Source organism: Orycteropus afer, unplaced genomic scaffold, assembly GCF_000298275.1.
Source record: "Orycteropus afer afer isolate SDZICR_OR568_19922 unplaced genomic scaffold, OryAfe1.0 scaffold00311, whole genome shotgun sequence".
Lineage (NCBI taxonomy): Eukaryota > Metazoa > Chordata > Mammalia > Tubulidentata > Orycteropodidae > Orycteropus > Orycteropus afer.
The window spans coordinates 1,348,699-1,358,498 of NW_006921898.1; the positions used below are offsets into that span (position 1 = coordinate 1,348,699).

Sequence of the window (9,800 nt, forward strand, 5' to 3'; positions counted from 1 at the left end):
ATTCGACTCATAGCCACACCTCCTTGGGTGTGGCTCCTAAGGAGTGGCTGGTGGGTTTGAACTGCCAGGCTCTGGTTAGCAGTCAAGTGCTTTAGGCACTATGCCACCAAAGCTCCTTATTATTATTATAAGTATTGGTTTTTAAATAGATAATTACGTTGAAAGCCATATAGAAACTATAAAATGTAAAATGCAAAATACCTTAACAGATACAGTAATAACAATGATTTTTCTTCTTATTCTTACTATTGTAAACAACAGCCAAAGAGTTATAGTTAGATATTCCTTCCTTCAAATGCTTTCAGAAATCAATATCCCCTTTCTTCACCATCATCACACTGATTCTATTCCCTTTTCTGTCATCATCACTTTCAGAACTTCAGATCTTTCTTTCCTAAGCCCTCCTCATAGCATATCTGACATACCTTTGAAACACATTGCAAGAAACCTCTAAAAGATATACGCTGTTTATCACATATGGCATCTTTAGTAGGTAAATGAATGCATCAGCCAGGGTCTTTCACAAATGTGTTCAAGCCTAATTGTGGGAATTGTGTCTTTCTTCTTTTATCACAGGGACAAGCAAAATGGTGACCTTAATAGATGAGACTGACACCAAGGTGGAAGCCTTTGCGACCACAGTCTATGACTACGGGGAAGGGCCATGTGAAAAAGTCAATATCAAGGATCTGGGGGCCCAGTTTCTGCCCCTACTGTATTCTCTGGTGTTCATTGTTGGCCTTTTGGGCAATGTGGTAGTGATAGTGATCCTCACAAAATACAAGAGGCTCAGAATTATGACCAACATCTACCTGCTCAACTTGGCGATTTCTGACTTGCTCTTTCTGTTCACGCTTCCATTCTGGATTCACTATGTTGGATGGAACAAGTGGATTTTTGGCCACTGCATGTGTAAGTTCCTCACAGGGCTTTATTACATAGGCTTGTACAGCGAGATCTTTTTCATCATCCTGCTGACGATTGACAGGTACTTGGCCATTGTCCACGCTGTGTTTTCCCTGAGGACCCGGACTGTCACCTTTGGTATTATAACCAGCATCTTCACCTGGGCCCTGGCAGGGCTAGCAGCTCTCCCTGAGTTTATCTTCCATGAGTTTCAAGAGGATGTTGAACAATCTGTCTGCAGCCCTCACTACCCGGAAGATAATGAAGATACCTGGAAGCGTTTCCATGCTTTAAGAATGAATATTTTGGGTCTTGTTTTCCCTCTAATCATTATGGCTATCTGCTACTCAGGAATCATTAAAGCGCTGCTGAGATGCCGTGATAGGCAAAAATACAAGGCCATCCAGCTCATTTTTGTCATCATGATGGTCTTTTTCCTTTTCTGGACACCCTACAACCTGGTTCTCCTTCTTTCTGCTTTTCAAGCGATCCTTCCTGAGAACAACTGTGAGCAGAGCAAACAGCTGGACCTGGCCTTGGCAATAACGGAAGTGATAGCCTACACACACTGCTGTGTCAACCCCATCATCTATGCCTTTGTTGGTGAGAGGTTCCAGAAATACCTCCACCACTTTTTCCACAGGTATGTGGGCATCTATCTGAGCAAATACCTTCCATTCCTTCCTAGAGAAAAACAGGAAAGGGCTAGCTCTATTTCCCCATCGACTGGGGAGCAGAAACTACTCTCTACAGTATTTTAGGTCTGATGCAGAAAATTGCCTCAAGAAGATGGACTGGGCAGATGGAGCAAAAGACATTAAGTCAACCACATTGACCTCGAGGCTAATCCTTTGGACTTCTAGTACAATACTGAAGCTCTTGAAGCCATTAAAATATATAAACAATAATGGCAGCATGTTCATGCACCCCAGAAGTCAAGGACTGAGCAGTTCATTCATCATCAATCCTGAAAAGCAGAGCTTTGCTTGATTCTCTGAAGAGTTATATAGATTTAATGCAATTGAATGTCAGAGAGTCACTATACACAGCTACACAAAGATAAAACTTTATGTTTTAAACCTTCACTGAAACCTATTTCACAAAATGCAATAAAGCAATTTTTAATGTGCCTGCTTCTTTCCTTACTTGATGAAAAAACCTTTTTTTTTTTTTTTAATATATAGATAACCACTCTCAGGCAATGTAATGGCATGTCACACCTGTCTTATTCAGAACAGATCAATTGAATTCTTACTCATAATGACTATTTGCATCAATAGAAGAGAAGAGCAGTTTGGCATTTTCAGTTTAGAAAGCATCCAAGAGTGAAGACTCACAGTCTGTAAAAGTAAAATTAAAAGATTTATTGAAAGTCCAAAGACTGTCCAGACCAGGAAAATGTCCACATTCACAGAGTGAAGATGACCATTCTGCCAGAGCAGAAAGAAGCCAGCAAATTTATACAGTCAAAGCAGGAACTAAAGCCACAAAATCATGATTGGCTAAAAGACCGTTAGGGAAGTTGAAGGTGGGCTATCTGAGAGTAGGGACCTGGTGGGGACTGGTGGATAACATATAGGTGGGATCACATGATTGGTTAAAGCGTCCATGCTGTTCAGTAAATTACAGGATGTTAACAAGACCTGGCCAATGGCAGGACAGGTTTTTCAGGGAACCTGTAATTTAAAAATTGCTTTCCCAGCCATGTTTGTATCTGAGGGCCCATTGTTAGACGATTCATTGATAATGCTGCATGTCAAGACACTTTGGGCATAGGCTATCACATCCTGCACCTGTTGAGCATAGAGAAACCCAACCAAAACCAAACTCACTGCCATCCAGTGGATTCCAACTCATAGCGACCCTTTAGGATAGTGTAGAACTGCCCCATAGGGTTTCCAAGGCTGTAAAGATGAGCAGACTGCCTCATCTTTCTCCTACAGAGTGACTGGTGGGTTTGAACTGCCAACCTTTTGGTTAGCAGGTAAATGCCCTAATCACTGTGCCACCAGAGTTTCTTAGCATAGAGGAAAGACCCTCTGGAAATAGCTCGTGACATACTGCATTTGCCAGACCACAGAGAAGAAAAATGTTTCCTTCAGGGTATCAGTTTAGGAGCTCTGGTGGTATAGTGGTTAAAGCATCCAGCTACTAACCAAAAGGTGGGTGGTTCGAACTCACCAACTGCTTCTCAGGAGAAAGATGAGACAGTCTGTTTCTGTAAAGATTTATAGCTGTAGAAACCCTCTAGGGCAGTTCTACTATGTCCTAAAGGGTTGCTGTGAGGTGAATGTATGGCAGTAGATTATAGGCTTTAGGTCAGCACACAGGATAGAGACTCTACCATCAAAAAAAAAAAAAAGGCGGTTTTAAAATCCAACATGGATTCCAGACTCATGTCAAGACTGAAGATGGAGTTAAGGCTTCATTTCCAGGCTGTTCTACTTATACACACCAAGTCTCTCTGATTTTTAGGCTCTCATACTGGAATAAAAATTCTCTCAGGCTCCTGAAATGTGGACACACTGTCCTTTTAACCATCAATGTCACATTGCAGAACACGCTAGTGGCTGCTCTATCTCCTCTTGGAGGCTTGAGCCTCCTGTACAAAAGTGGCCCTGGTTTGGAAAGGGAAGATGTTGGGCTTGCAGGGACCCTCTGAAGATCTCCAGGTCTTTCTTCTGAAGTGCCTTTGGGTAGATTCAGACCATCAACCTTTTGGTCAGTAACTAAGCACTTAACTGTTTGTGCCATCCAGGTAAAACCTATCTCGTAGGCTAAGGGAGAATTTAAACATCAAATCAAGGTGATGGCTTTCATTATTATGTGGGAACCAACTCTTCAATTCCTGAATTGAAACTGTGTCCTTTTGTGATCTCAAATGGTCATGGGACTTTTTTTTTTGACCACAGTCGGGGACTTCCCAAGTTTTCACTCAGGAATGGGGAAGAACTTCCATCTCTAATTCAATTTAAAAGTACAGAGATACAAAAGTAAAGATGTTTCCTATTTACTTTTCATGGTTCAACATGTTGTTGTTGTTGTTATGTGCCGTCAAGTCGGACCCGACTCATAGCGACCCCTCCTTGGGTTTCCGAGGCGGTATCACTACTGAAGTAGATTGCCTGATCTTCCTTCTGAGGAGTGGCTGGTGGGTTTGAACCACCAGCCTTCTGGTTAGCAGTCAAGTGCCTTAGGCACGACGCTACCAGAGCTCCTTTGGTTCAACATACTGGTGGCAAATTCAGAACTCTCAAATCTCAAGCACCAGCTTTCTAAGGGCCATGAGGAGCATATGTGAATTTTCAATTTTAAGTCCTGACTGGTAGGATTCAAATGGATGTTACAGAATCAGATCCTGGCTGAGAAATAGGACAAGGTGGGGGGGGGGGGCAGAATGAGCTATATTAAAGATACATACAGCTATAAATACAGAAATGGATATGGGTATAGACTCAGACATAAAAATAATTAATAATGCCTTTAAAATCCTATATACTTAGTCTTTGCCTCTTTCAAGATTAACCCTTCCTGGTTAAGTGAGAATTAGTTCACTGGTCACTAGCCACTGGCCAATTCCCATCAGAAGAAGGGATGCCTCTTGCAGAGTAGACTTTCCTCGGCTGAGGAAAGCTGCTCAATATTCAGAGAAGACAAGATTCTTCACGGCTTAGTTGGAGATCCTGGCCAAATCGGCCCCAATCCTCAGATGAAGTCTTTCATTTCTAACATAAGGTTCAATTCGGAAGTGTGAACACTAGGGGGCCTCCTTCAATGCCAGTGCCTCCAGCTAGCCCTGTCACTCGGTCTGCAGAGACTGTGTCCCTGAGCTGGATGCAGAAGTGAGGTTTTGATGATACCATAGCAAGGGACCCAGAAGTGCCTAAATCTGATCTTGTCCAAATACATTGCAAAACTCTGGGGGATGCCAGTTATATTCCATGAGTTGTGCAATGTACTAACCTCATGAGGAGGAACACAGTTCCACTTTTTTACTATCTGGGCTAATGCCAAATTCCCTGTAATGTACAACTCTGGTAAAGCTGGTTATAGCTCAAGGCCAAATAATTCCACCACCTCCCCTGAAACCAGAGGTCAAATATTATTCCAGAAGATCAAGCCCAAGCCCAAAACAATTGGCATGCTGAGAACATGTAAGAACAGAAGGGAACAAAGAAAAGCAACATGGCAGGACCTACTCCTATGAAGCACAACCCAATTCCTCATACTGCTGCTTGGAGAATGGAAATAGACTGGACTTGCTATTACATGAGTAAAACCTTTAAGCACACAGAGGCCCCAAACCCTCGTAAATGTGGCTCAATCCCTATTCTGAAATCTGGCCATCAGAATAGCAATTCCTCTCACTAGGGACAAGTGAGAATGGACAGAGAGGCAGGAATTTTCCTTACCCAAGATGCTGTTTATTGTCACACCTCAGTTGGTCACTGTAGTAGCTACATGCATGGACAGAGGTCCCAGCTTCCAGCTCCAGGGAACCTCTCCACATTGTTTTCCTCTACCCCTTACTCCTAAAACCTAGGGCTCATAAAGGGTCTCTGATGCTATTTGTCTCTGGGGACTGCACTGTCCCTTTACCCTGTTCTCCCCTTCGTAATTATCCTTTTATTATACTTTCCTTAAATTTCCCAATTTAAATGTGTCAACATTTTCCCATTGGGACCATGAGTATACAAAAAGACATAAAGAGATAGCATATAGCATAGGCAGAAGAAGAAGGAAAAAAAAAACTGCCATCAAGTTGATTCCAACTCATAGCAACCCTATGTTGTTGTTGTTGTTGTTATGTGCCGTCGAGTCGGACCCGACTCATCACTATGAACCCTCCTTGGGTTTCCGAGGCAGTATCACTACAGAAGTAGGATTGCCCAACCTTCCTTCCGAGGAGTGGCTGGTTGGTTTGAACCGCTAGCCTTCTGGTTAGCAGTCAAGTGCCTTAGCCACTATGCTACCAGAGCTATAGGACAAAGTAAAACTGCCCTCATAGGGTTTCTAAGACTGTAAATCTTTACAGAAGCAGACAGCCTCATCTTTCTCCTGCTGAGTGGTTGGTGGGTTCCAACTGCTGACCCTTGGTTTAATGGCCAAATGCTTTAGCCACCGCACCACCAGAGCTATAGCTAGTGTGTTAGATTGGGTTCTCTAAAGAAACACAATACCCAGCAAAGCGTATATATATATAGAGAGAGAGAGAGAGAGAGAAAAAAAAAAAAATTTATCTTAGGAAAATGGCTCACAAACGTATAGAAGCCGGCAAGTCCAAAGTCCCTGGAGGAAGCGTCGGGCTGGAGGCAGCCTTACCTTCCGCAACCACAGGGGGTCAAGAAATTCAAGGCTGGCAGGCAGTACACTGGTTGTTGACTCCAACAAAAGGCGAATCCAAGATCTCCAGGCCGAGCGGTGGGCTGCTCACTCACAGAAGGTTGTAGTCAGCACACCAGGGTCCCAATTCCTCCAAAAATGTCTCTCTTCCCAGGATGTCCCTGGATATCCTGGAAGCAGGCCACATCCCTAGGGAAACTCCCCTTGGGCAGGTTGGCCACTCAGAACACAGTCATCCGATCCCATCATGGGAACAACTACACAGAACTGGGGTCCAACCAAGTTGACACACAGCTCCAACTATCACAGCTAGCATAGGAAAAGGAGTTATCAATGATAGAAATAAATATAGTAAGTGTCAAATAAATGTTTAGAGAAGACTTCATGCAGGAGAAAAATCTAAATTTATCTTGAAGACAGGAGGCTATACCTTAAGGAGAACTATAGGAGGAGGAATTAAGCAAAGGCAGAGCTGGGAATGAACAGAGAATATTCAGGACAGAGAAAGTAATAGTATGGAACAGAGAAATCGGACAAGTTAGGAGTGAGAGGTCTGGAAGCCAGGCACTTTGATGCCTAAATTAAGAACCTTAAGTGCCAAGAGTCTAACCTTACCTGTGGACCACAGGGAGTTTGCTTGGCTCACGATAATTCCTGAAGTGGCCATGACTAGCCTCGTCTCCGGTCCTTTTGACATGTTCGATACTAGCCTGACTTACTTTAGACCTGATGGAATTTGAAAACTTGAATGAAGACACACAGAGATGGGTGGAGCTGATTCATCTTATGGTCACAGCCTAGCAATAGTAGCAATGAATTTCCAGGCCTAAGATTCCTGACCCTCTTGAAGTCCAGAGGTCCCCTTTCTTCTTATGAACTGTCTAGACCATGCCCATACAGCCATTTATGGCTGAAGTTGTCCAGAGTCAGTTTGGGTTGTTTATAAATCAAAAAGTTAAACTGATGTGGAAATGAGTACAGAGAACAGATTTCCAGGGAGATTTTGTGTGTTTGAAATTAGTTACTGGGAAGTAAGACCTCCTACTGTATACCGGGATAAAAAAGTGGCAGCTCAAGTGATAGAATAGTGGAACAACTAGTACAAGTTATTGTGTTAGACTGGGTTCTCTAGAGAAACAAAACCGGTAAAGTTTATACAGAGACAGAAAGAGAATTTATCTTAGGAAAATGGCTCACACACTTATAGAAGCTGGCAAGTTCAAAGTTCTTGGATCAAATGTTAAGCTGGAGACTTTTCCCGACTCTCACAGTTGCAGGGGGTGATGAGCTCAAGGTTGGCAGGCAGTATCCTGGCTGTTGACTTCAACGAATGATGAATCCAAGATCTCCAGGCCAAATGATGGATTGTTCACTCACAGACAGTTGTAGGCAGCACAGAATCCTGATCCACAGAAGAATGTCTCTTTTCCCAGGATGTCCATAAATATACTGGAAGCAGGCCACACCCCTACAGAAACTCCCTTTCAACAGATTGGCTGCTCAAAACATATTCTTCTGATCCCACCATGGGAATAACCACATCACAACTGCTTAAACCACACAGAATTGTGGGCCAGCCAAGTTGACACACAGCTCCAACTATCACAGTTATCATCTTCGTCTGTGTGTCCACTGATGACAAAACATGACCAGGGTTTGGGGCTGAATGCTAGGAACTTGCAGCCACTGATCATTCTAAAGAGTATAAGGAATGCCAGAACCAGAGAGTAGGATGTCCCATTCTGAAGGTACTGTGTAACCTAAAGTGAGAAAATACTCAAATATTGAAACTTTCATTCCCAAGTTAGAGTGAAACTTGAAACCTGTCTGTCACCATGTTGAAAAAATATCTAATCATTTGAAGCTGCCAGGCTAAGATTGCCGGAAACCACTTCAAAGCCTGAATTGTCAGGTGTCTTAATTAGAACATGAGCTGAATTCACAAAATTTCCAAAAAGCTCCTGTGAAAGTTAAGGCATTGATAGAGATAGAGTGAGGATCAGTGCGAATAGGGGTAGCTGGGGAGATGCAGAGGACCTGACCCAAATCCTTCACTGCCCTTTGGCATACTATCACCTACATCTCTCTTTCCTAAGGAAGACTTTTTTCTCAGCAGGAGAAAGTTAGAAGTTGACTCCATGTCCTAATCTTCATTGTTGTCTACCTGATAAAAAAGGACTTGAATTCAACATGGCCCAGTGTAAAACACTGGTCAGAACAGGAAAGAAAATTCTATAAGGAATTATGGAAATGGGTTAATATGTATTATAAAATATCTAGGTTCAGATTTTTAGTGTGCTCATAGTGTCTAAGACACTTGACTGCTAACCAGAGGCTGGTGGTTCAAACCCACCAGCCACTCCTCGGAAGGAAGTTTGGGCAATCTTCTTCCATAGAGATACCACTTCGGAAACCCAAAGAAGGGTCGCAACGAGTCTCAGTTGACTCGATGGCAATGAGTTTGGTTTTTTGGTTAAACAAAATTAGGAAGAACAGAATTTTTGGATTATATTGAATTTATTGGCATGTGTATTCATCAGAGACACTGTACACAATGGCTAAGGTTTTACGAATTTACTAATTGGGCTAACACAAACTTGGACCAAATGTGGGTCCATGTTAGGTGAGTACCAAAGACCAGGAATCCCTTAGAAAAACCTAGAGGAAGACAGGAGCATTATATTATCTCCATCTTGTGAGCTTTGGGCCAGTCTACTTCTCTCATCCACGCTCTAAAGCGGAGAACTTTGTCTTCCCTCTTTGGCATGAAGACAAGATTGGAGATGGAAGGTTATTTGGAATGATAATGGGAGGGCCTACAATTGAAATGCAATCATTGCTTTTAATGGCAAATGGAGTAGACTAAATGTGGATTTTTTACTTGCCGGAAACAAGTCATTGTAAAAGCCAACAGAAAAGGACAATGACGAGGGCTCAAGGAATAACCTGATATCTGGAAATCTCTGGCTGTGTTCATTCATCATGAAGACACAAGGGATAAAATCATGTCTTACTTAAGAAAACTTCAGGTCTAGCAAACAACAGACCTGTCTTGAGTCACTGTGGTAGAGAATATGACCTCTCCCCAACTTCTAAGAAGTGAGTCATTTCGTAAAACCAAGAGCTCTTGAATGATAAGGAAGCCACACACCTTTGAGGGAGAGGATTACAATATTACTCCTGATAACCTCCTTCCTAGCTTTTTACAAATGGACCAGCAGCAAATTTTGCTTGAGTGGCATGCACATGGAAAAGAGAAATGTCTATACTTTCTAGGTCTCAGTGGATGCCATTTCCAAGTTACAGTAATTCCAAAAGACCCAGGGAATCACTATGATCAGTCTCAGAGTAGGTGTTCATGAAAGCCAAGTGATGAAGTTTTGACATAACTTTGTTTTGCTGTAAATAACAACAACAACAAACCAAAAAGGGCCCTGAACCCACCTTGTGATTGCTTCACCCATCCTCAAGTGCAATATGGGAAGGAATGTACTCAGCAAAGGGCGGGATTCCCACATTGTTTTTCAGATCATACAGTAATGGGTACTATG

At 42.6% G+C, this 9,800-nt stretch overlaps 1 protein-coding gene across 1 annotated transcript; it reads left to right on the plus strand.

Moving 5' to 3' along the window:
• The first annotated feature begins 587 nt into the window (after positions 1–587).
• Positions 588–1,667, plus strand: LOC103206326 (C-C chemokine receptor type 3). Its single transcript, XM_007951777.1, has one exon. It carries the CDS (start codon positions 588–590, stop codon positions 1,665–1,667), a length of 1,080 nt encoding a protein of 359 aa, XP_007949968.1.
• Positions 1,668–9,800: the final 8,133 nt, after the last annotated feature.

Excerpts from the sequence above, each read along its gene's own strand:
- LOC103206326 (XM_007951777.1), top strand. The coding sequence starts at position 588 with ATGGTGACCTTAATAGATGAGACTGACACCAAGGTGGAAGCCTTTGCG.